The sequence below is a fragment of the Eriocheir sinensis genome, chromosome 47 (genome assembly GCF_024679095.1).
Source record: "Eriocheir sinensis breed Jianghai 21 chromosome 47, ASM2467909v1, whole genome shotgun sequence".
NCBI lineage: Eukaryota > Metazoa > Arthropoda > Malacostraca > Decapoda > Varunidae > Eriocheir > Eriocheir sinensis.
In genome coordinates, this window is record NC_066555.1 from 5,225,364 (window position 1) to 5,252,863 (window position 27,500).

The 27,500-nt window shown below is 42.6% G+C and overlaps 1 protein-coding gene across 11 annotated transcripts in view; it reads right to left on the bottom strand.

Annotated features, from left to right (window-relative positions):
- LOC126981290 (protein turtle-like) overlaps positions 1 to 27,500 on the bottom strand; it is a 226,557-nt gene that overhangs the window by 47,546 nt on the left and 151,511 nt on the right. For all 11 annotated transcript variants that reach the window (XR_007733876.1, XM_050832192.1, XM_050832194.1 and 8 more), the window contains 4 exons: positions 21,570 to 21,609; positions 19,509 to 19,616; positions 11,782 to 11,974; positions 864 to 982 (listed from right to left, as the gene is read on the bottom strand). Coding sequence is in view for 10 of the 11 variants with exons in the window: in XM_050832192.1 (XP_050688149.1) it covers positions 864 to 982; positions 11,782 to 11,926 (264 nt within the window). In the remaining variant the exon portion in view is untranslated. The remainder of the gene's footprint in view (positions 1 to 863; positions 983 to 11,781; positions 11,975 to 19,508; positions 19,617 to 21,569; positions 21,610 to 27,500) is intronic.

Genomic DNA, 27,500 nt, shown 5'->3' on the forward strand with positions numbered 1-27,500 from the left:
CTGACTGATTGACTGACTGACTGACTGACTGACTGATTCACCTCTCCACTCTCTCCCCTATCCTTCTTTCTCCTGTTCCCCTCGTCGCTGACACACTGACTGGTTGACTGACTGACTGACTGACTGACTGACTGATTCACCTCTCCACTCTCTCCCCTATCCTTCTTTCTCCTGTTCCCCTCGTCGCTGACACACTGACTGGCTGATTGACTGACTGACTTGGTGACAGACTGAAACATTGACTGGTTAACTGACTGACTGAACTGGTAATAAATGAAAGGAAACCACTTGAGGACAAAATAAATGGTAGGCTGACTGACTGACTGACTGACTGACTGATTCGATGATTCCTTGCACTGAAGAAGAAAACGAAACTACTCAATAACACACGTCTGGAAGGAAAACGAGAATACTAATAAAAAAAATCCATAGAAAAGCGAGCAATTAAGGGCAAACTAGCATAATTTTCCTTCTCATTAATGTCCACAACGACGAAGACACCCGATTCCCAAAGTGCTCTAAGCCATTTGTTCTTGGCGATGTTATTTTGTTTTCTTCTTTTATTTAAGTCTGTAAAAGAGTTAGTGCTGTCCGGCATTTAACATTCCATCCTATGATTTAGTAAGCGTGTCTGTGTGTGTGTGTGTGTGTGTGTGTGTGGGGGGGGGGGGTGAAGAACAGGGCCCGTAGCAGAAAGCAAAGTCACGTCACCTCTTCACCTGTTTCTTCTACTGTATAATGTAACCAGGTACTTGTATGCAGGGACCAGAGCGAGGAGGAAGGGAGGAGAGGCGCAGAGTGGCGGGGAGGGGGAGTCTGGGCAGGTTAAGTAAGGAAGGCAAGGTCTCACATCACTCTCTCACCTGCTTCTTCCACTGTATGATGTAGGCGATCTTGGGCTGCGAGACGGGACAGTTGAGCACCACCGACTCGCCTAGGATGGCCGTAATGTGTTCTGCGTCCCCGTACTGCGAACACGCCCCTGAAACACGAGGCGCCCAGGTGAACACAGGTGGGCAGGTGACTTTGCACAGGTACGCACATAAACACGCACAAACACACAGGTGGACAGGAATTTTATGTAGGTAGCACACAAACACACATACACAAACACAGGTAAACTTTATGTAGGTACACCCTCACACATACACACATACAGGCAAACATTTAAGAGCATATATCATAGGTGGACAGGTAACTTTGCACAGGTACACACACACACACACACACACACACACACAGGTAAACATAATAGCATAAGGTAACAGCAATTAGTTTCTCTCTCTCTATACACATACTCAGGTAGACTTACACCTGCGCTAATTACACACGCAGGTAACCACACACACACACATTTATAAAGGTGAGATTATGTTATTTAAAGGGCAATATATAGACACAGGTAAACGTATAAACAAAGGTAAGTAATTGGTATATGTAAGTCATCACACACACACACACACACACACATATATACTCTTCCTTCTCCCTCTTTATTCTCAGCACATTATTAAAGATCCTCCTCCTCCTCCTCCTCCTTCTACAGTAGTATTCGTCATTATAACTATCATCATCACCATCATCATCATCATCTCTCTCTCTCTCTCTCCTGGGCCCACTCTAGCCCCTCTTCACCACGCATCACCACCAAATAACACCACCACCACCGCTAACACTAACACCACCACCTCCACCTCCACCTCCACTACCACCACTAACACCACCACCATCCCTACCACTACCACCGCTAACAACACCATCGGAATCGTCACTAACTCCATTTTCTTTGCCTCTTTTTATTTTTATTTTGCTCCTTCTTCTTTTCCTCCTTTTTTTAATTCTTGTTCTTGTTCTTTTTCTTCTTCCTACTGTTTCCTTTTTTTTTCCTTCTTTTCTTTTCCTTCTCCTTCTCTTTCTTCTTCTACTTCTTGTTCTTCTTGTTCTTGTTCTTGTTCTTTTCCTCCTCCTCCTCCTCCTCCTCAAAAAACAGCAATAATAACATCACCGTAAAACTTTGTCTATCTCACCATCATCAACATCACCACCACCACCGTCACCACCACCACCACCGTCACCACCACTACCACCACCACCACCACCACCACCATCACCACCACTATTACATTCTCCCCTTTAAGATACATCACAGCGACAAAAGAAAAACAAGAACAAGTCAAGAAAAAAAAAAAAAAAAAAAAAAAGATCACTAGTGTTTTTATTTGAGGGAGAGAATTCACACACCTGTCTCTCTCTCTCTCTCTCTCATACATATAGTAACCACACACCACCACCACCGCCACCTCCCTCCACCCCCCCCCCACCACCACAACCCCACCCACCTACCACCACCACCACCGCCGCCACCTTCGTCAGCGCCGCCGCCGCCGCCTCATACGCAGCATCCGTCTATTGATTAATCTACTGCCCCAGGTGTCCTTCGGGGGGGAGGGGGCAGGGGGGGGGGGAGAAGGTGGGCGCCCGGGGCCACGAGATGATAATGGTGGAGAGAGAGAGAGAGAGAGAGAGAGAGAGAGAGAGAGAGAGAGAGAGAGAGAGAGAGAGAGAGAGAGAGAGAGAGAGAGAGAGAGAGAGAGAGAGAGAGAGAGAGACCGACCGACCATGTTTAATTCAATGGTAGGGAGATAAAAGAAGATAAGGTTGATAGTACGAAGAGAAATGAAAGTGATATTGATAGTGAGGATGAAGGTAGATAATGTGAGTGATGATGATGGTGATGATGAGGACAGGGTATCAAGGAGGAGAAAGTGATGGTGAGAGTGGTGGTGATGGTGAGAGTATTGGTAGAGGATTGAGATACAGATGAAGATGGTGTTAGGAGAGAATGAAAATGAGGGAAAGACAAGGAAGTGATGATTAGGATGAGGATAATGAAACAACAACAACAACACGAGGATTAGCAGTGAAGGAATAGCATTAAAACCCCTTGACTGTGGATTTCCTACAAGAAGACCTCACCAAACTACAGAAATGGATCAAAAAGTGGCTGTTAAAATTCAATGAAGTAAAATATAAAGTCCTGCACCTTGGGAGGGGATATCCAGCACACCAATACCACATGGGAAACACTCCACTATCCACCACAGAGGCAGAGAAAGACCTGGGAGTATATGTCAAGTAAAGGTTAAATCTATGCCAATCGCAGCGGACGGGTTAACAGAAGGTGATATTATATAGAGGTCTTAAAACACAGTGAAACATAAGGAAATTAAATATATTACTGTAAGGAAAGATAGATACCTCACCAAACCATATATAATGAAACGAGGAAAAATTATATACGGAGAAATAATTGAAAGGGGAATGAAATAATACACGGATGAATAATATATGGTGAAATAATACATAATAAGGGGAAGGAAAATAAAAAAAGGAGAAATAGTGTAAGGAGAAATATTTTTATACGCAGGGAGAAATAGTGTAAGGAGAAATATCTTTATACGTTGGGAAAAGAGGAACAGGGAGAAATAGTGTAAGGAGAAATATTTTTATACGTTGGGAAAAGAGGAACAGGGAGAAACAGTGTAAGGAGAAATATTTTTATACGTTGGGAAAAGAAGAACAGGGAGAAATAGTGTAAGGAGAAATATCTTTATACGTTGGGAAAAGAAGAACAGGGAGAAATAGTGTAAGGAGAAATATTTTTATACGCTGGGAAAAGAAGAACAGGGAGAAATAGTGTAAGGAGAAATATTTTCATACGTTGGGAAAAGAAGAACAGGGAGAAATAGTGTAAGGAGAAATATTTTTATACGTGGGGAAAAGACGAACAGGGAGAAATAGTGTAAGGAGAAATATTTTTATACGTTGGGAAAAGAAGAACAGGGAGAATTAGTGTAAGGAGAAATATTTTTATACGCTGGGAAAAGAAGAACAGGGAGAAATAATATAAGGAGGGAGTGAAAAGAAGAAAAGTAAGAAAGCAAAGAGTGAAGACAATAGTGATAGGAAAGAAAACTAATAAAGAAAATCAGAAAAAAAAAACATGGATAGGAAATCTGATAATGGACGCAAAACAAAACAACAAGAATAAGAAAAACAGCAACACAAACAGGAAAAAAAAGCAAGACAAAGGTGAAGAAAAAAAACAAAAAAGATAATACGAAGAAAAAATATATAAGAAAGAAAATGCAGATAAAAGAAAACACAAAACATCGAAAAAAAAAAAAGATTCACAAAAAACAAAACAAAAAAATAAACTTTCCTGAAAAAAAATCCACTCCCCCAAACGAAAAAAAAAGCACTAATAATTTTCTTTTTTTTTTCCTCTTTTTTTTTTCCCTCCAGCCGTGACTTTAATTTTCCTTCACCTTGCATTAGTCTCTCAATTTTCCTTCTTCTTTTTATCTTCTTCTTCTTTTTATCTTCTTCTTCTTCTTCTTTTTTTTTTTTTTTTTTTTTAACTTTTCATCCTCTGCATCATTTCCCACAGAGCCTCGCCGCGTCATGCAAGGAAGAGGAAGAGGAGGAGGAGGAAGAGGAAGAGGAAGAGGAGGAGGAGGAGGAGGAGGAGGAGAGAATGGAAGAGGATGAATAGCAAGACGGAAGAGGAGCAAGAATAGGCGAAGGAGAAGAAAAGAAAGACGATAGAGGTGGAGAAAGAACAGGTGGATAAAGAAGAAGAGGAGGAGGAGGAGGAGGAAGATTACGACGAGGAATACATAAATAATAAAGAGGAACAAAAGCAGGAATAAAATAAATAAAAGGAGGATGAGAAGAACGAAAAAGAGGAAAATCAGATGGAAAAGAACACCAAAAAGAAGAACAGAAGGAGGACAAAGAGGACAAGGACAAGGACGAAAAAGAGGAAGAGGAAGAGGAAGAGGAAGAGGAGTTTTAACCGCAGGCTCCTCACCACTCACATGAATAATTCAGACTCTAGACTTAGTGCCAACAAGGGCCGCCCATCTCCCACTATCAGGAGGAAGAGAGGAGGAGGAGGAGGAGGAGGAGGAAGAGGAGGAAGAGGAAGAGGAGAGGACCCGAGAGACGCGACCCCAGCCTCCTCCTCCTCCTCCTCCTCCTTCTCCTTCTCCTCCTCTTCCTCCCCTTCCCTCCCGACACACGCAGCGAAATTGGGGGCGAGAACTTGAACTAAATTGGAGAGGAGAACGTGAGGTGTAATAAGTCACTCCTAGCCCGGGCGTGAAGTTATTATGGGAGAGATGAGGCGAGGGAGAGAGAGGGAGAGGGAGAGGAGGAGTGGTGGTGGTGGTGGCGGCGGTGACGTGAGGTATAAGATTTTTTTTGAGGTGAGAGAGATTAAGTGAGGAAAGATGTATATATAGAACTGTCTCTTTTTTAACTTTTTACTTAGGCTCAGTTTTGTTTTTTCTTTAGCTACGGAGACGTGCACTGTGGCCACGCGTAGCTATAGTGTATACTCTTCCTTCAACGTCACTTTTCTTAGGCCATACTTAGTGTTGCATCTTATAGGTCCATTTCTCAGAGCATTTTCTCAAGACTTACACGTATATTTGGTAAGGCTTTTTCGTAGAGGTTATGTGTGTGTGTGTGTGGGTGTTTCCATGGGTAGTTTTATAAGCCCAGTGATGGTTTGGTAAGGCTTTTGCACTATGAAATGTCTTAAGTCCCATATTTTCAGACATTTCTTTAGGGCTTTACACATTTATATTTGGTAAGGCTTTTTCGTAGAGGTTGTGTGTGTGGGTGTTTCCATGGGTAGTTTTATAAGCCCAGTGATGGTTTGGCAAGGCTTCTGCACTTTGATAATGTCTCAGACTTTTCTTTTAGGGCTTCAGACATTTGTATTTGGTAAGGCTTTCGTAGAGGTTGTTTTTCCCTTATACTTCCTTTTGTGTTTAGAAGTTTGATTTGTTGATGTGCTCGTTAATTATATATCCTGCGTTTGCTTCTATGTCTATCCCACTCTGAGCCTGTCCTGCTTGTCTACCTGTCTGTCTGTTTGTATATATATTTCTGTCTATCTATCTATCTAGCTACTTCTATATCTATTATCTAAACATCAAGAAAAAAAATACGACAGATAAAAATAGCTTGCAGAAATGTGTGTGTGTGTGTGTGTGTGTGTGTGTGTGTGTGTGTGTGTGTGTGTGTGTGTGTGTGTGTGTGCCCCCCCCCGTGTGTGTCTTCCCAGGGGTAAAATTGCAACACCGGCCGAATAAAAAAAAAGAAAAAAAAAAAGTGAAAAAGTCTTAGACAACAAGTAAGTGAAGTTTTGCATTTTGTTGACAGAAAAGTTGTTCCCTAAAGTACCGTAAAGTGTGTGTGTGTGTGTGTGTGTGTGTGTGTGTGTGTGAGAGAGAGAGAGAGAGAGAGAGAGAGAGAGAGAGAGAGAGAGAGAGAGTTTGACCTGAAGACAAGAGAATATCCATAATAATGAGAAAGGAGGGAGAGAATAAGGAAGAGGAGGAGGAGGAGGAGGAGGAAGAGGAGGAGGAGGAGGAGGAGGAGGAGGAGGAGGAGGAGGAGGTGATGGAGGAATATGGAACTGAGAAAGCGAGTCTCCTCCTCTTCCTCCTCATTCCCATTTTCCTCCTCCTCCTCCTCCTCCTCCTCCTCGGGCCTTGAGTGACGCTCCTGCTTCTGGAAATGCGTCGGAAATGGTTCATTAATTATAGAACCTCTGTGTGTGTGTGTGTGTGTGTGTGTGTGTGTGTGTGTGTGTGTGTGTGTGAGAGAGAGAGAGAGAGAGAGAGAGAGAGAGAGAGAGAGAGAGAGAGAGAGAGAGAGAGAGAGAGAGAGAGAGAGAGAGAGAGAGAGAGAGAGAGAGAGAGAGAGAGAGAGAGAGAGAGAGAGAGAGAGAGAGAGAGAGAGAGAGAGAGAGAGAGAGAGAGAGAGAGAGAGAGAGAGAGAGAGCAATTACCGTCATCGTCATCACAGAGGAAGAGGAAGATAAAGAGGAAGAATGAAAGAGGAAGATAAAGAAGAGGAGGAGGAGTGGAAGAGGAAGATAAAGAGGAGCAATAGAAGAAGAGGAGGACAGAGGAGCAATGAAAGACGAAGGTAAAGATATGCAATGTAAGAGGAAGAAAGAGGAAGAGGAAGAGGAGGAGAAGAAAAGGTCCAGTTGGCATTATCGTCTCTCCTCTTGAGGGAATAGGCGATGAGGGCCAGGAAGTAAGAGGAACAAGAGGATATAAAAGAGGAGGAGGAGGAGGAGGAAGAGGAGGAGGAGAAGAAACAGAAAAGCAGGAAGGAAAGGAGGGAAGAGAATACAAAGGAAGGAAGGAAGGAAGGGGGTGGAAGAAAATAGGGAAGAAGAGGAGATGGATAAAGAAGGAGAATGACCAGGGCAAAGAAGGAAGGAAGAAGGGATAGAAGGAAGAAGGCAAGAGGGAGGAAAACGAAGAGAAACAAGAAGAGATGATAAAGAAGAAGAATAACCAGAAGAAAGGAAGAATAGAAGGAAGGACAGAAAGAAGGAAGGAAGAAAGGAAAACAAACAGGAAAAAGCGATAGAGGAAAAGAACGACTAGAGAGATGTGAAAAAAAAGAAAAAGAAGGAATGAAGGGAACGGAGGAAAAGGAGGAGGAGGAGGAGGGATCAGAAAAAAAACTTAGAAGGAAGGAAGGAAGGAAGAGGTGAAGGCAGAACAAGAAGAGAAGAAGGACGGAAGGGAAGAGGAAGAGGAGGAGGAGGAGGAGGAGGCGGTCTTTACATGAGTCAGAGGAAGGATTACTGTAACCATTTTGATGTCAAGTCTCTCTGCAGCCATCCATCACTCTTCCATTAATATCCCTCCTCCTCCTCCTCCTCCTCCTCCTCCTCCTCCTCCTCCTCCTCTTCCTCTTTTTTACTCGGTCTTTCCTTTCCATTTCCTTCTTCTTTGTCTTGTTCTCACTATTCCTCTTCTTATCAGTATTCCTCCTTCTCTTCCTCTTCTATCTTTTGTTTTCTTCTTCTTCTTTCTTCTTTTTTTTTGCGTGTTTTTTTCTTGTGTTCGATTTCCTATTCTTCCTTTTCCTCCTCCTCCTCCTCCTCCTCCTACTCAATCTCTTCCTCTTCTTCCTTATTTCCTTATCCACCTCTTTATCCTCTCTTTCTCTTCTTCTTCTTCTTCTTCTTCTTCTTATTATTATTATTCATCTTATAATTCTTCTTCTTCACCCTCTTCTTCCTCCTCCACCTCCTCTTTTCTTTTCTTTCTTCTCTTTCTTCTCCTTCCTCCTCCTTCTCTGCTTCCTCAATCTCTTCTTTATCTCCTTCTTTTTGCATCTACTTCTTCTCTTGTTCGTTCTCAATCTCTATTTTTCATTGTTTTATTTTTCTTTTTTTGTTTTTGTTTCTCTGTTCCTTTCCTTCCTTCTCCTCGCTTTCCTTTTTCCTTCATTTCAATATTTTTTTTCCTTTTATCTTTCTTCCTCTTCTTCCTTCACTTCGTCCTCATCTTCCTCTTCCTTTTTTTGTCTTCTCTTCCTCCTCAATCTCTATTTTTTCTTTCTTCTCTCAGCCTCCAATACCTCCTCTTCTTCTTCTTCTTCTTCTTCTCCCTCCTCCTCCTCATTCTCTTTCTCTTCCCTTTTTACGTCTTCATTTTCCTCACTTTTTTCCTTTTTCCCCTCCTCCTCCTCTTCCTCCTTCTCTTCCTTTTTTCTCGCCTTCTTCTTCTTCCTCAATCTTTTTCCTCCTCCTTCTCTTCCTTGTCCTCCTTATCCTCCTCCTCCTTCTCCTCCTCTCGTCTTCTTCCTCTTCAATCTTTTTTTTGCCTTCGCCACAACCACCCTCCTCCTCCTCCTCCTCCTCCTCCTCTTCCTCCTCGCGACCCTGAGACGGAGGAGAGTCGCCGATCGTGACAGCATTCGTTAAATTGAAGCGATAGGGAGTCTTCGAAGAGCCTCGGGAACAACTTAGTATGTATGAGAGAGAGAGAGAGAGAGAGAGAGAGAGAGAGAGAGAGAGAGAGAGAGAGAGAGAGAGAGAGAGAGAGAGAGAGAGAGAGAGAGAGAAGGGGGGGAGAGGGGAAGGAAGGTGTTGTCATTATAGAAGTTGTTTGTTATAAATTCGAAACGTTTAAAATGATGATGATGATGATGATGATGATGATGATGATGATGGTGGTGGTGATGATTTCCACGAGTTTCCCTTCTTCCTCCATTCCTTTCTTTTCCTTCCTTCCCTACTTCTCTTTTCCTCTCTCTCTCATTCCCATCCCTTCCTTATCTTCTCCCATCCCATCTCTATGTAAATTATCCAATCCCCTTTCTACTAATCCTCTTCTCTAATTCCCCTTTCTCCCCATCGCAAGCTTCAATTCCTCTCCTCTCTCCCTCTTCTTTCTCTCCTCTATCCTTCCCTTCTCTCCCTCTTCTATTCTATTCGCTTTCTTTCCTTCCTCTTCCCTTCCTATTCCCTCCTTAAACACTCCCATCCCCATTTTTTCTCTTGCCTTCCCCTTCCTTATTCAACCCTATTCATTCCCCATTATTACCCTCCCCTTTTCTTCCCACACGATATTTATAGAGTTTCCTACCCAGCTCTTTCCTCCCATCCTTTCTTTGCCCCTACAAGTTCTTTCCCTTCTTAATCCCTTCAAAAGTTTCCCCTTCCCATCCTAGCTCGTCCCTTCTCTCTCTTAATTTTTTGGGATTGTATCATCATATGGGATTGTTATGATCTATTCCTATTTCTCTTCCCTTCCCTTTCTTTCCCTCTGGTTTTCCCTCTCTTTTATCTTCCCTCTCAATCCTATTATCCTTCTTCTATCTCTTTATTTTTAGGGATTGCATCATCATCTCTTCCTCAGTTGTCATCTATTCCCATTTCTCTTCCCCTCCCTTTCTTTTTCCCCTGGTTTTCCCTCTCTTCTATCTTCCCTCTCAATCCTATAATCCTTCTTCTATCTCTTTATTTCTAGGGATTGCATCATCATCTCTTCCTCAGTTGTCATCTATTTCCATTTCTCTTCCCCTCCCTTTCTTTTTCCCCTGGTTTTCCCTCTCTTCTATCTCCCCTCTCAATCCTATGTTCCTTACTCCTATCCTTTTTCAACTTTCTCCTTCCCTTTCCATCCTACTAACTTGTGTTCCCTCCCCATCTTTTTCCTTCCTTCCTTTCCCATCCCGTTCCAATTCCCCATCTCCCTCCCTTCCTTTTCTGCAAATATTCACACCCCATCTTTCCCCTCCGAGTTCCTCCTCACCCTTTCCTCACCTTCTACCTCCCTTCCCTTCTCTTCCTATCTTCTCATCCCCATTTCTTTCCTCCTTCCTCTTCCTCTTCCTTTCTCATTAACTCCAAGTTCCTTCCTGTTTCTTCCCATCCCTTCCTTTCCTCTGTCTTTACTTCCCATCTACCTCCTTCCTTCCGTTCCCAACTACTTCCCATCTCTACTCCACTACCCCATCCATCCATTTTTTTCTCCTTCCATTCCCTCCCTATTCCTTTCCAAATCTCTCCCCCTTCAATCCTTCTGCAAATACTCACTCCCCATCCTTCCCCTTCCATTCCTAGTTCCTTTCCATCTCTTCCCCTGCCTCCCCCCCCCCCTCTCTCTCTCTCTATCTTTCTTCTTCTCTTTCCATTAATTGCCAGTTCCTCCCCATCCCTTCCCTTCTCCCATTCTTCCTGTCCTATTAGCTGCAAGTTCCACCACATCCTCCCCCTTCCATTCCTACTGACTCCACGTTCCTCACTCCCTCCCCACCCGTTCCCCAACCTCCCCCTCCTCCCTCCCGCACCTACCCAGCCTCCCTTTCCCTCCATCCCCCCCCCCTCCCCGCTGCCACATTGTTCCAGGTGGCGGCGTCCCCTGGTGGGCGTCGCGGCAATAGCGGCGCCATCACGGGGCTGAGCACGCTGACAGGAGCTGAGAGGAGCCTATTTCCGGGGTAAATAGACGGAGGAGGAGGAGGAGGAGGAGGAGGAAGAGTATGCCTTGCTGCGGTTGGTTGACGAGTCTGTTGGTCTGATGCTACACACACACACACACACACACACATATATACATACATACATACATACACACACACACACACAACCGCAACTATATCAACGCTACCTGTCCAATTAGAAAAGGCAACACCTGTATACCGGCCGGTGTTAACGTCACACACACACACACACACACACACACACACACACACACACACACACACACACACACACACACACACACGTTCAGCACCTCGCATGATGATTTTTTTTGTTGATTTTTTTTTTATTGTGAACATACTTTTGACTTTGCAAGAAGAGGAAGGTTAGAATTGCGCCTTTTTTTGTTATTGTTGTTGTTGTTGTTGTTGGTGGTGGTGGTGGTTGTGGTGGTGAGGCGATTTTCATCTTGTAATCTTTTTGAAACAAATGAAACACACACACACACACACACACACACACACACACAAAGAAAAAAAAAAATAACACACAAACATTCAAATCACAAAAAAGGGAGATAAAAACACCCTTATACCACTTTAAAGACTTTTTTTTTCGTTTTCTCTTTTATCGTCTACATTCTTCCCTTAAAACACACACACACACACACACACACACACACAAAAAAAAAAAAAAAAAAAATAAATAAATAAATAAATAAACATTCAAAATGCAAAAAAAAGGGAGAGGGAGAAAAAAAAACACTCATATAATTTTGCAGACCATTTTTTTTTCCTTTTTTTGAGCTGTCTACTCTACCCATAACACACACACACACACACACACTCCAATCCCCCTTTTCCACCCACACCTCATCCACACCTCACCCACATCCACCCCATCCCTATCTTCCTCATACCCCCAAAACCCTTCCAATAACTCCTCCCCCAATCACCCCCCACACTTACCTGAGGAGAGGAGACCCAGGAGGACTAGCAGAGAGACGAGAGCCATGGTGCAGGGGGGTGGCGGCCGAGGGGGCGGAGGAGGGGGAGGCGGAGCTGGTGGGGTGGGAGTGGGTAGTGTAGCTCCATGCCCCGCGCGCCGTACCATTCTGACACCCAGCCCTCACCCATAGCACAGGTCGCCCTCACACGCCACCTGGGGACGGAGAGAGACACTATTAACAGGGGAGATAGGGCTATTGAACTATCTAACTAACTATTGGACTATCTAATTATCTAACAAAACTAATTTACCCGACTAACTAACTATCAAACTATCTGACTATCGGAATACCTAATTAACTAACAAAACTAATTAAATAACTACTAACCTAAATAACAGTCACTTTTGTTTGTTTTGATAGTTACCAATGGCCCTGATCGACGCTAAAGTATTTCCATGTGAAACTGGCCGATGGGGTAGTGGCGGCTGCGGGGTTCGCCTAGCCACGCACCTTCCCACACACTCTCAACACCTCTCGCTTCCTCTGCAGCCGCCACTACCAAATCGGCCAGTCTTACGTGGAAATAACGATCAAAACAAAATGACTGTGGAAGCGGCCCTTAGAGAAGAATATAAGAACACATAGCACAGGTCGCTCTCACACGCCACCTGGAGAGAGATTCAGATACTATTAACCTGAGATATAGGGCGATAACAGACGATTAGGTGAATAACTTAAAGAACAAGGAATCAGGAAGTCAGCTCTCACCCATAAGAAAAGTATCCCTCACACGCCACCTAGCGACGGATTCAGATACTATTAACTTGGAGAGATAAGGTGATAAGAGACTGTGGATTTGGAGATACCGGTAAGAGTGGAAGGGTATAGTTTTTTTTTTGTGTTGTAACGGGGCTAATACACACACACACACACACACACACACACACACACACACACACACACACACACACACCAGAATATAACACTCTCTCCGAAGACTTAAAGAAACAACATTAAAAGTAGTTAAGAAATTATAAAACTAAAACTAAGAACAATAAAAAAGTAGTTAAGGAAATGTAAAAACAACAACATATTTTTGGTACGATTCTTACTTTTGATAATAATAATAATAATAATAATAATAATAATAATAATAATAATAATAATAATAATAATAATAATAATAATAATAATAATAATAATAATAATAATAATAATAATAATAATAATAATAATAATAATAATAAAACCTTTCCTCGAGTTGGTATTTATTCAGAAAAAAAAAACTCGAACTAAGAATGAAAAATAAAAAAGGAGAAAACTTAAAACTTCTTATTTATTCATGAAGTTCAATCCGTTTAAATTATTCTTTTGATTCCACAATGAAGCAAGGCCGAGGCGGAAACCATGATATATTTTTTTGTTTGGGGAGGAGGAGGAGTAGGAGGAGGAGGAGGAGGAGGAGGAGGAGGAGGAGGAGGAGGAGGAGGAGGAGGAGGAGGAGGGTTTCATGACGGTGAGGACAAATAATTTAAATCTTGCTCCTACTCAATTATACAAAACATGCATTCATCAACTCTCTCTCTCTCTCTCTCTCTCTCTCTCTCTCTTGAATTTTAAGAGTTTTTGAGTGGAATAATGTATTTTTTTGGGGTGTTCCAGTTATAAATACAACTCATTTTAAACCTCTCAATTTATTTCTTTTATCCGCTTTTTATTACGATTCTACAGGAAAAGAGGAAAATAAATATGCTTGTAATGTTTCCACGAGTCTATTTTGGGTGGTCATTAAACTAACAAACACACTAACTAACTTATTAGAAAACCTATATACTTATTAACTGACTACCCAACTAACTATTGAACTATCTAACTAACTATTGGACTATCTAATTATCTAACAAAACTAATTAGCCCGACTAACTAACTATTAAACTATCTAACTATCGGAATACCTAATTAACTAACAAAACTAATTAAGCTGACTAACTAACTATTGGACTATCTAATTGACTAACAAAACTCACAAACCCAACTAACTAAATATTAAACTATGTAACGATCTGACTACCTAATTATCTAACAAAACTCACCTAACTATCTAATTAGCTAACTGACTAACTAATCAACTAACTGATCTTTTAACCACTTATTCTGCTTATTCTTAAACGACGCTAAACTCACAACACTCCTCCAGCCATTTATCTTTACTTCGCTTCACTAAATTTACTGCGCACGAGTTTGCTTTTCACACAATATCTAACTTACATCTTCACCCGTTTAGTTGGTTATGTCTTACACTTTTTCCTGTTTTAATCACGTACGGAACTTGGCTTAACTTGTCTCGGGTAGTGATCCAAGTCTCATTAATCTTTTCCTGGGCAACATATCTACTTTTTTTTACTCCTCTCATCTCGTCTAAAATCAGAACGATCACATCCTTCATTTTCCATTTATCATCTTCATCTATCTCTATGGAACTCAACTTCTTACTAGCTATCCATATCTTCCTCTTCTTCTACCTTGACTTTCCTTTTCCTCATTTCTCCTAAGTAACTATATCCCAAGCCAATCTCTTCCTTCATTCCTTCTCTTCCTCATCCCTCCTCTTCCTCATCTTTCATATCCTTCTTCCATTCTTTACAAACTCAACTCCTTCCTTGCTATTCTTCTACCTCGCCTTTCCCTTCCCTCATCTCTCCTAACTAAGCCCTTAACAATTTCTTCCTTCATTCCGCCTTTTCGGTTTTTTACATCCTTTTCTTCCATTTTCTACAACTCAACCTCTTCCTTGCTATTCATATCTCCCTTTTCTTCTACCTCACTTCTTCCTTCCTTCATCTCTCCTAAGTAAATCCACGCCAATGTCTTCCTTCATTCCCTCTTCCTCTTTCTACTTTTTTTGAACTCATTTCCTTCCTTGCTATCCATATCTGCCTTTTCTTCCATCTCCCTTTTCCCTTCCCTCATGTCTCCTAAGTAAATCCAAGGCAATTTCTTCCTTCATTCCTTCATCTCCTCTTCCTCTTTCTACTTTTTTTGAACTCATTTCCTTCCTTGCTATCCATATCTGCCTTTTCTTCCATCTCCCTTTTCCCTTCCCTCATGTCTCCTAAGTAAATCCACGCCAATCTCTTCCTTCATTCCTTCATTTCCTCTTCCTCTTTCTACTTTTTTTTTACTCTATACAACTCATTTCCTTCCTTGCTATCCATATCTTACCCTTGTTCCAGCTCGCCTTTCCCTTCCCTCACGTCTCCTAACTAAATCCAAGCCAATCTCTCCTTCATTCTCTCATCTCATCTCATCTCCTCCTCCTCCTCCTCCTCCTCCTCCCACACCTAATATTCCTTCTCTCTCTCCCCGTCAATTTCCAACTCCCTAACCCTTTCCTCTCCATCATCTTCCTCCTTCCCTTATCCACACCTCACGCTCAGAAGGAAGGAAGGAAGGAAGGAAGGAAGGAGGGGAGCAGGGAGGGAGAGTTAAAGAAGGGATGAATGCAAATAAGGAAGTAAAGGAAGGAAGGAAGGAAGAAAGGAAGGACAGAAGATAGAAAGATAAGGAAGGAGGGAAGGAAAAGAAGGAATTGAAGAACGGAACGAGAAAGGAAGGAAGAACGGAAGAAAAGAAGGAAGAATGGATGGAAAAAAAGCAGGAAGGAAAATAAAAAAAGAATAAGACGAAACGAGGAAGGAAGGAAAGAAGGAAGGGGAGAAGCGAAGGAAGGAAGGAAGGAAGGAAAGAAGACCAGGAGAAAGCAATAAAAATGGGGGCAGGGAGGAGAGGGAGGAGTGGAGAGCGGGGGACATCGTATAACATCCTACAGGAGCCATCCCAAGGTAGCCACGAGGGACGCGAGATGATGTCGTGGAGGCCAATAAAAGGCAGGGACGTGAATTCCTATAAAAAAGAAAACGGAGAGTTCATAAAAAAGCGGAAACTTCATAAAAAACGGGACGCCGCTTCATAAAGAAAACGAGGTGAGGGCGGAACGAAGAGGCGGCGGCGGCGGAGGAGGAGGAGGAGGAGGGAGGCCTTCGCGAGAGCATTAATAAGGGGCATAAAACGGGGCTGACTTAAGAGACATTAGGAAGCGTTGAGCTAACAGAGCGCGCCGCCAGAGGGCCACTTAGCGCTAATCGAAGAGCTTACCGTGACTTAGCTGGGAAGAGGTCGCCCGGTCTGTCTGTCTGTCTGTTTGTAAGTCGGTCTGTCTCTGTCTGTCTGTTTGTAAGTCCGTCTGTCTCTGTCTGTCTGTTTGTAAGTCCGTCTGTCTCTGTCTGTCTGTTTGTAAGTCCGTCTGTCTCTCTGTCTGTCTGGTTGTAAGTCCGTCTGTCTCTCTGTCTGTTTGTAAGTCTGTCTCTCTGTCTGTCTGGTTGTAAGTCCGTCTGTCTCTCTGTCTGTTTGTAAGTCTGTCTCTCTGTCTGTCTGTTTGTAAGTCCGTCTCTCTGTCTGTCTGTTTGAAAGTCTGTCTCTCTGTCTGTCTGTTTGTAAGTCCGTCTGTCTCTGTCTGTGGTTGTAAGTCCGTCTCTCTGTCTGTCTGTTTGTAAGTCTGTCTCTCTGTCTGTCTGTTTGTAAGTCTGTCTCTCTGTCTGTCTGTTTGTAAGTCCGTCTGTCTCTCTGTCTGTCTGTTTGTAAGTCCGTCTGTCTCTCTGTCTGTCTGTTTGTAAGGCCGTCTGTCTGTCTGTCTGTTTGTCAATCGCCTCCCTTTCTCTCTTTAGAACATAAGAACATAAGAACGTAAGGAGTCTGCAGGAGGCCGGTCTGTCTCTTTACCTCACAAAGACACCTAAATTTCAACCCTGTCATTTCTCCTTTGTAATTTTTATCTTTTTATCTTACAGCCTCTCCTTATATCTATCTATCTATCTAGAGTTTGTTTACGAGGAAAAGGTGGATTAGAGAGATTTCATTTTTCTTCCTTTTCTTTCCTTTCCTTTTTTTTTTTTTTAGTACAATTCATGGACATTTATCTTTGGTTGTCTCTTCTCTCTTCTCTTCTCTTCTCTTCTCTTCTCTCTCTCTCTCTATCACGCAGGAGAGAGAGAGAGAGAGAGAGAGAGAGAGAGAGAGAGAGAGAGAGAGAGAGAGAGAGAGAGAGAGAGAGCAGGGGTGAATCTTCCTTGCCAGTTCTACGTAGCGGGAGCAGAGGAGGGCGGTAGGGGGCGCTGGGCCGTATAGCACCATTATCAGAATCACGCCGGAGAAAAACGACCCAAAGAAGTTAAGCAAGGAATGAATTACCGACTACGAGGAGGAGGAGGAGGAGGAGGACGACGACGATAGAAGAAAGTAGATACAAGAAAGAAAAGGTGAAAGACCGATGAAGATGAAGATAGAGATGATGGAAATACGAGAAGAAGAAGAGATAAAAAAAAGGAGAAAGAAAGATGAAAATACGAGATGGAAGTTGACGAATATGTTGAGTAAGTAAAAGGATGAATATGGTGAAGAAGAGAGGAAGAAGATAGAGATGAAGGAAATACGAGAAGAAGAGAATGGGATAAAAAGGGAGAAAGGGAGATGAAAATACCAGATGGAAGTTGACGAATATGTTGAGGAAATAAAAGGAGGAGAAAGATAACGAAACAGGAGAAGAAAAAAGAGAAAGAGAAGAAGGGGAGAGTAAGGAAGGAGAAAAATGGACAGGTGACGATTGATGAATAAGAAGAAATAAAAGAAGAAGAAAGAGATGAAGATGGAAGGAAAATAAGGGAAAGAGGAAGAGAAAGGGGTGTAAATAAGAGGAAGAGAGAGAACAAGTAAATGATGAAAGAGAAGATGGTGATTTAAAGGGGAGTAAGAGGGGAGAAAAAGAGGAGTAAATAAGAAGTAATAAAGAAAGAAAGAAGAGGTGGAGGACGATGAATAGGAAGAGGACGAAAGAGAGGAAGAGAAAGATAGGAAGACAAAGAGAGGAAGAGAAAGAGAGGAAATGGTGAAAAGGGAGAAAAGGAAAACTAGGAGAAAGGAGAGAAAAGAAAATGAAGGGACGAAAGATGAAGACGAAGAGAAAAAAAAGGAGAAAGAAGAGAAGATGGAAACAAAGGAGAGTAAGATGATGATGATGATGATGAGGAGGAGGAGGAAGAGGAGGAGGAGGAGGAGGAGGAGGAGGAGGAAGAGAAGGAGAACGTTACAATGACTTTAAGAATCATACAAATTATCATCAATTTTGTCCCCAATCTCTCTCTCTCTCTCTCTCTCTCTCAACAACCTCCTGAGCCCCAAACTTTTCCCCCTTGAAGTCTACGCGAGGGACTTTATGGCGATTGAGAGAGAGAGAGAGAGAGAGAGAGAGAGAGAGAGAGAGAGAGAGAGATTACAAGAACCCCCATAAAGATAATAACGAACATTAAAGTGAATTTCATTACACACACACACACACACACACACACACACACACACACACACACACACACACAGAGAGAGAGAGAAGAGAGAGAGAGAGAGAGAGAGACGGAGAGAGACGGAGAGACAGAGAGAGAGAGAGAGAGAGAGAGAGAGAGAGAGAGAGAGAGAGAGAGAGAATCGGGGGAAATGGCAGCTTTAAAAGGACGAAACTGCAAATTTATTCCTGGCCTGAAAGTGAGTTAGGCGTGTGTATACCTTGCGAGAGAGAGAGAGAGAGAGAGAGAGAGAGAGAGAGAGAGAGAGAGAGAGAGAGAGAGAGAGAGAGAGAGAGAGAGAGAGAGAGAGATATGCAGGTCGTAACATTTGTTTTTACCGATATTACTTCGTCAACCCCATTTTTAGTACTTCTTTTAAACCATTTCATCACTCCAGTCAGGTAACCACGCAGTCTGTGTTTGAGAAGAGAGCGCATCAGTTTGTAAAGAGAATTGGTTTGCCGGCAGAGTCGTGGATGAGTGGAACAGGCTCGGCAGTCATGTTGTGAGTGCCAATACGATAGGTACATTCAAGAAGAGGTTAGATAAATTGGTTAGATTAATTCATGGAGAGTGAGGTTAGGTGGGGTTAGGTTTAGAGGAGATGAATTGTATAAGCTTACTGATGTGCTTCAATATTTTTTTTGGCCCTTGGATCATATTTTTTTTTGAGTTTTCTCTCTAATAATTATTGCGAAGCTTATATTTTTACACTAGAAACCGGCCAAGAGCAAACATTTCCGTACAAATAAACAGAAACAAGCCCACAAAACTACAACTCCCCGGAGAAAGTGGTCGAGAATTCCAAGAGATTATTAACGGTAGCAGCGACGGGCCAAATTTGTGGCTTTACCGTGTAGCAGGGACGGGCCAAATTTGTGCCACGATTTTAACCCCCCAAAATAGATGATACATAAACTGATCACAAATGCTTTGATATATATTATGAAATGGTTTGTGTGAGGGGTGATTTTTTCTCATTTTTCTCGCTTAGAGGGACCATTAAGAATCACGATCCTCGCTGCTACCGGGTTAAAAAAAAATATTATTCATTAACGAAGAGACGAATGCTACACAGATTAAGACACACACACATACATTAACACACATTAACACACACATTAAGAATCATGATCCTCACTGCTACCGGGTTAAAAAAAAATATTATTCATTAACGAAGAGACGAATGCTACACAGATAATGAAGGAAATAAAGAAGGACGAAGGAGAAAGTGGTCGAGAATTCCAAGATTATTAAAAAAAAAAAAAAAAAAAAACTTTATTATTCATTAACGAAGATACGAACGCTGAACAGATAATGGAGATATAGAAGAGCGAAAGAAGGGCGTACTGACCTTGAGAGGGGAGGACGGGCGGCGGGCATGCACACACGACATACTAGCAGGAGGCGCTGACGGGGCTGACGCGCTGCATGACTTCCTGGCCACCCGCTGACCGCCGCGCTGAGGGGGAAGGAAGGGATAGTCAGCACACGCCATACACTCAGCACACACAGCAATACACTCAGCACGCACACACACACACACACACACACACACACACACACACTAAACACACTTCCTGGCCTTCTGTTGCTGATAAAAGAAGGAATTTGGTGTCCACGCAGTAAACAAAGAGTGAACAACAAAAATACAAGGACAAAACAGACAGTAAATCATTAAGTGTGGAAAACAAAAAGCCCTATAAGGGAGATGAAAAAAGGAAGGGAAATGAAAAAAAAGGAAGGGAAATGAAAAAAAGGAAGGGAAATGAAAAAAAAGGAAGGGAAATGAAAAAAAAGGAAGGGAAATGAAAAAAAGGAAGCGAAATGAAAAAAAAGGAAGGGAAATGAAAAAAAAGGAAGGGAAATGAAAAAAAAGGAAGGGAGATGAAAAAAAAGGAAGGGAGATGAAAAAAACGAAGGGAAATGAAAAAAAAGGAAGGGAAATGAAAAAAAAGGAAGGAAATGAAAAAAAAGGAAGGAAATGAGATGCGAGAGGAAAATGGGGTCACAAAAACTAACTTTCCCCCTTTCCTCCTCCTCCTCCTCCTCCTCTTCCTCCTCCTCCTCCTCTGGTAATAATTCAATGCGGGAATCAATTAGCCTTGCCCGATAAATAATGACACGTGATTTGCGCAGTAATGAACGTGTTGCATCATGTCCTGCGCAGCGAGAGAGAGAGAGAGAGAGAGAGAGAGAATGCCATTGTCTGTCTTCCATGCGTTGGTGAGCTTAAAGATGCCCCAAATTCTCTCTCTCTCTCTCTCTCTCTCTCTCTCTCTCTCTCTCTCTCTCTCTCTCTCTCTCTGTATCTCTCTCTGTATCTGTTTTAATCTTTCTCTATTCCCACATTTTATCACGGAATTCTCTCTTTAACACTCTCTCTCTCCTCCTCCTCCTCCTCCTCCGTGAATCAGCGGGGTAGGTAATTAAAGAGAGAGAAACGTCCCGCACACTCTCTCCTCCTTGCACCCATTACCGAGGCAGATCACCGCCATTAATACTACCTGGGTCCTGCATCGACAAGGGGGGGAGGGAGGGGAGAGGGAAGGAGGGGGAGGGGGATTTAGGAGAAGGTCTGAGGTGGGAGGCCTGGGCTTGGATGCTGAGAGAAGTGGAGGGAGGAAGAGAGAGAAGGTGGGAAGATAAGAGAAGGGAAGGAGGATGGAAGGGAGAATGGAAGATGTTAAAGGTAGGAAAAGGGGAAAGAAAGGGAAGGAGGGAGAGAACGAGCTTTGATTAGGAAAGGGAGGGAAAAGAATGGAGAGGAAGAAGAAACTGTAGGAGAGGGAGAAAGGAACATGAAAACAGGAAGAGAGAGAAAGAGAAGAGGAAAGAAAGGGAGAGAGGGAGAAAATGAGCTATGATTTAGGAAGGGAGGGAAAGGAAGACGAAAAAGAGAGAGGAAGGGGCAGGTAAGGAAAAGACTAAAGGAAAACTAAGAGGAAGTAGAGGAAGAGAAAGAAGAGGAAGAGGAAGAAGAAAAGGAAAAAAAAAAGATGAGTAATGGGAGGATTGGGAACGAAGGGTGATTCAGGTGATATATGAGGTGAGGGAGAGGTGAGGAAGGGTGAGGCAGTGGAGAAACAGGGTGAGGAGAGGCTTGTAGAGGGAAAAAAACAGGGTGAGAAGAGGCTTGTAGAGGGAAAAACGCAGGGTGAGGAGAGGCTTGTAGAGGGGAAAAAAAACAGGGTGAAGGAAATCTTGTAAGGGAGGAAAACGATGTGAAAGATACTAAGGGAGAAAAGAGGAGGAAGAGGAGGAAAAAAACAGGGTGGGGCAAAACATATGACAAAAAAAAAAACGGTGTGACAAGGGTAAGGCAAGGTAAGGCAGGGTAAGGCAAGGTAAGGGCAAGTTAATTAATACAAGGTTACATTTTTCTTTCTTTTCTTTTCTTTTTTTTTTTACTCACCTCTACCTTCTCGTGGCTGCTCTCTATCTCTGTCTCGGTTCTGCAAGGGAGGAGAAAAACACGTTACAAACACGTCTCAAAACAAATAGGAAAGGGAATCTTACATTAATAATCTCTTTCTGCTTCAGTTTGGATTCGAGAAGGAGAGTGATGTCAACGGAACAGACCTCAACTACCATTAGAGAACAGAACGAAAGAAAGAAAGAAAGAAAGAAAGAAAGAAAGAGAGAGAAAGAAAGAAAGGGAGGAAGGAAGAAAGAACTCAATCACTTTAAACAATTCACACACACACACACAAAAAAAAAAAATGTACAATCAATATATCAACAATAACAAAAAGCAAAACGAAGAAGCTGATGAAGAAATACAAACTAATAAGGAAAACGACACACACACACACACACAAAGTAAAAAAAATAAAGCACACACGCTAGAATCAATCCACCATTAACACACACACACACACACACACACACACACACACACACACACACACACACACACACACACACACACACACACACACATAAAAAAAATAAAGCACACACACTAGAATCAATCCACCATTAACACACACACACACACACACACACACACACACACACACACACACACACACACACACACACACACAGACCCCTTCCATCCTCCCCCCACATACACACAACCTCCACATTCCCCTCCCTCCCCACACATAAACCCCCCAAACCAACCCCTTCCCCTCCACCCACATTCGGCCCCCTCCTATCATCCCCTTCTCCCACATTCACAAAACTCCCTCCCCCATCTCCCCACAACCCCCCTCCATCCCCCACATCCCTCAACCCTCATTCCCCCATCCCTCCCCTTCCACCCACATTCGGCCCCCTCCTATCATCCCTTTCCCCCACATTCACAAACCCCCCCTTCTTCTCCAACAAAACGCCCTCCTACCCCTCTCTCTCTCTCTCTCTCTCTCTCTCATTTTCCCCTCCCCCTCCCCCCTTTGTCCATATTTCACGCCGGTTCGTCTGCTCGGTTTAGTGTGTTTACCTGCCTGGCGGTAAACACACGTCTGAAAAATGAAGCACTTTTTGGTAGAAGCTTGATTTATTGATTCTTTTTATTTCTCTTATTTTTATTGGTTTTATTTTTCGTTATTCTTCTCTTATTATTTATATACCTGTCTTTTTTTTTTCCTCTTTTCATTCTCTTATTACTATTTCTTCCTTTTTATTCTTCATCCGTTTTATTATTTCAATTGATTTCTTTTTGTTTGTTTTTTCTTTTTCCTTTTCCTACCCACAAATGCATAAAGGAGGAGATAGAGCTAGAGATAGACAGATAAATTGAGATAAATAGTTAGATAGATAGATAGATAGATAGATAGATAGAGAGAGAGAGAGCAGTAAACGACTTCCATCTCTCTCTCTCTCTCTCTCTCTCTCTCTCTCTCTCTCTCTCTCTCTCTCTCTCTCTCTCTCTCTCTCTCTCTCTCTCTCTCTCTCTCTCTCGCTGACAAGCCAATTACGCGCCGATACAAATGGGTTGACGATTTTTCACTGACAGAAAAAAAAAAAAAAAAAAGAGGAGGAGGAAGAGGGGGAACATCGAGGACAAGGAGGAGGGAGAGGAAAAGAAAAAAAGAGGAAAAGAAAAAAAATGAAAGAAAGCTCGAAAGTAATTTAAAGCTAATGAGGAGAGAAAAAAAAAAAAAAAACGATGTAGAATTAAAAAAAAAAACAAATAAGAAAAAGAAAGAAAAAACAGTTACTTGTCTTGTAATTACTTTCCTAATTTCCGCTCCCATTTAAGGAGATAAAAAGGAGGAGGAGGAGGAGGAGGAGGAGATGAAGATTGTTATGAAGAAGATAAAATTGAATAAGATAAAAGGAAAGAGAAAGAAAGATAATGGAACGAAGGAGGAAGAGGAGGAGGAGGAGGAGGAGGAGGAGGAGGAGGAGGAGGAGAATGACGAAGAAGACAGATTAGCTGGACGAAATGAAGAAAACAAAGAAAACAGAAAAAGAAGAGAATAAGGATTAGGAAGACAGAGAAAAAAAGAGGAAAGGAGAAGAAGGACAAAGACAATCGTAACGAATTGAAGGAAGAAGAAAAATAATAAAAGGAAAAAGAAGAGAACGAGGAAACATGGAAACATGGAAACGCAGGCAACAGAAAGCCTATTGGCTCATTACGAGGTTGCCCGCTTTGGTGATTTAATCTGCTCGACAGCCTGGGGCCTGGGGAGCAGATGAAAGCACCTCGACATTGAGGAGTAGATGAAAGCACCTCGATATTGAGGAGCAGATGAAAGCAACTCAATATTCAGTTTACTCCCGACGCAGCGAAGTGACGGTCGATTCTATATTTGAAGGAGTTGATAGTATTCGCATTTACTACTTCTGAAGGAAGATTGTTCCAGTGACGGATGATTCGGTTTGAAAAGAAACTCCTTCCGATGTCTGTGTTACATCGCTTAGACTGAATGGGTAAACCGTTATTTCTAGTTCTTAGGTTGGTTTGCAATTCAAAGAAATTGGAGTAATCGACGTTATTGAATTTTTCAGATACTTGAAGACTTGAATCATATCTCCTCGTAGGCGTCTTTTCTCTAATGTAAAGAGATCGAGTCGCTTGAGTCGTTCCTCGTACAGTTGAGCCCTTAAGGTTGGTATCATTTTCGTGGCGCGTCGCTGAATCCTTTCCAGTAAATCAATGTCCTTTCTGTAATTAGGAGACCAGAACTGTACTGCATACTCGAGGTGCGGTCTTACCATGGAATTATACAAGGATAGCATCACGTCTGGCGTTTTACACTCGAAGTTCCTCGCTATGAACCCGAGCATAGTGTTGGCTTTGTTGTATGCTTTTTTACAGTGATTCGCGTGTTTCAGGTCACTGCTGATAGTGACTCCAAGATCCTTTTCCTCCTGCATCGCTTGCAGAGGTCTCCCATTCATGATGTATGTGTGGTTACTATTTCTGGACCCAATGTGCATGACTTTGCATTTGTCAACATTAAAGACATTTGCCATTTTTCCGACCATTAGATAATGTGATTGAGGTCTTTCTGAATGATTTCGCAGTCGGTCTTTGTGAGGGCCTTTCCCCCCACCTTAGTGTCATCAGCAAATTTCGATATTGTGGATTTCAGTCCTGCTTCGAGGTCGTTGATATATATGATGAAGAGAATGGGTCCCAGCACTGACCCTTGAGGCACTCCACTAGTGACTGGAAGCCAATCGGAAGGCTGTCCGTTGAGTAGTACTCGTTGTTTTCTGTCGGTGAGCCAATCTCTTATCCACGCGATCAGATTGGCTCCAATGCCCGCCGAGTGCAGTTTCTTAAGGAGTCTCTCGTGCGGTACTTTGTCGAAGAGCTTTCTGAAAGTCCAGGTATATAACATCACTGGGGATGTGGGCATCCCAGTTCTTATATATACCTTGGAAGAAGTCTAATAAATTCGTTAGGCAGGAGCGCTTGTTTCTGAAGCCATGCTGGGTGTCGGAGATTACATTATTGTCTTCTAGAAACTTAACAAGTTTGTCTCTAATAATCTTTTCGAGTATTTTGCTTGCGACTGATGTCAAACTTATGTGCCTGTAGTTTAATGCAACGCTTTTGTCTCCCTTTTCGAAATTGGGGTTACGTTCGCCATCTTCCAGTCTTCAGGACCTTTTCAATTGAACAGACTGGTTGAATATGTTAGTGAGTGGCTGAAGTATTTGTTGTTTAAGCTCTTTTAATAACCGCGGGGACAAACCGTCAGGTCCTGTTGACTTGTTCGTGTCGAGTTTATCCAAATACTCTTTCACTTCTTGGTCGCATATTGAGTCAATTTTCAGGGCGTGATTCCCTCGGCAGGTCAGGGTTCTCGGGCATGGTTTCGATGTTTTCGACTGTGAATACGGATGCGAAGTTACTGTTGAGGATTCTGGCCATCTGTTTACTGTCCTGAGTTGCAGCTCCAGTCTCGTCTGTCAGGGGACCAATATTGGATTTTACTTTCTTTTCGATCTGATGTATGTGAAGAATTTTTTGAGATTGTCTTGATGTCACGCGCTATTTGTTTTTCGTAGTTGCGTTTACTACTCCGAATAAGGGTGCGACAAGCTCTGAGGCTGTTGTGGTACTGAGAACGGGCTTCGGCCGTGTCATTCTCTTTCATTAGGTTATAATTCCTTTTTTTTAAGTTTACAGCCCTGTTTCGTTCTCTGGTCATCCACGGTGGATCTACGGCACCATTTACTCGCCTGGGTTTCGTCGGCACTGTAGCCTTTTCTACTCCCAAAAGCTTATCTTTGAAGTTGTTCCACACGTTGTCGATTGTATTGTCGGTTAGGTGAAGTTGGTCCCAGGTCGCATAGGAAGCAGCTCACGGGCTAGGTTGAAATTTGCTTTTATGTAGTCGGTAATCACTGAAGGATAGTCTACGATATTTTGACTTATGTTGACAATGAAACGTATTAAGTTGTGATCTCAACCGTTAAATTTATCACCAAATTCACAGTCGCGAATGAGGTCGGGGTCGCTTACTAATACCAGATCCAGCAGATTGTTTTCTCTTGTTGGTTGAGTTACAACTTGAGTGAGGAACGAATCCTCCACCATTTCTATAAGCCTGTTACCCTCTTGATCTCCAGTCAATTGTCCCCAGTCAATGTTAGGGCAATTAAAGTCCCCAATTATTATTGCTTCTTTACTTTGTGTTAGAGAGTGAAGCTCTTCGTACAGGGCAGTGTCATCGGCTGCCTGTTGTTTTGGAGGCCTGTATACGGTCGCAAGTGTTAGTTTCTTATTATTCGCAGTTATTTCCACATAGACGGAGTCGTAATTCTCTGCGTCCTGTTTGTCTATTTTTATGGCAGGGAGCGTACTTTTTACGTAGCAAATTACTCCTCCTCCTTTCTTGTGCATTCGATTTTTTTGGAAGTTTTCGTACCCGGGAAATGACAGTTCAGATACTAGATGTGCAGAGTTGGCCCAAGTCTCTGTGATGGCTACCACATCTGGTTTCTCAGTTGCAATATACGCCCTAATTTCGTCCTTTTTGGGTAATAGACTGCGTGCATTTGTGTACAAAATGGAAATGTGACTACTGGTTTGGCCGCGTCGTGTTGAATGAGTTCGCTTGTCGGAGGCGTCGTTGGTTACACAGTTTCTTGCAAGCCGCATCGACGCTACAGTTCGGTTGATCAAGGGTTGCCTTTGCCCTCGCCTCCAGTTTTTTGAATAGCTTTTCGAGAAGCTTTCAACTGCATCGTTCAGGAGGAGGAGGAGGAGGAGGAGGAGGAGGAGGAGGAGGAGGAGGAGGAGGAGGAGGAGGAGGAAGAGGGAGAGTACAGATTAGCTGGACGAAATTAAGATAGAAAGAAAAAGAAAAAGAAAAAAATAATAAGAAAAAGAAGAGGAGAGAAAGAGAAAAAATGAAGTTGAAAAAAAAGAAGAGAAGAAAGGAAATAAGAAGAAATAGAAGAAAAAGAAGAGAACGAGGAGGAGGACGAGGAGGAGGAGGAGGAGGACGAAGACAAAAAAATAGCAGGACGATATTAATAACGCATATGGAGAAAAAGCAGAATAAATAGGAAGAAAATAAAGAAAAGAAGAAAAAAAGGAGAAATAAAGAGAGAAAGAAGACAAAAACAAAAACAAAAACAAGATGAATAGAAGAAAACAAGAAAATGAAAAAGGAAAAATAAGCAAGGAGGAGGAGGAGGAGGAGGAGGAAGAGGAGGAGGAGGAGGAGGAGGAGGAGGAGGAGGAGGAGGAGGAGGAGGAGGAGGAGGAGGAGGAGGAAGATCTCGTGTTAGTCATTAAAAACGCCATTGAGGAATAAAAAGGGCAATATGAAAAGGCAAGAAACTTAGATTAAGAAACTTTCTATCATCAGGCAGAGCAAATGGAGGAAGAGGGAAGGAGGGAGGGAGGAAAGGAGGAGAGGGAGATGAA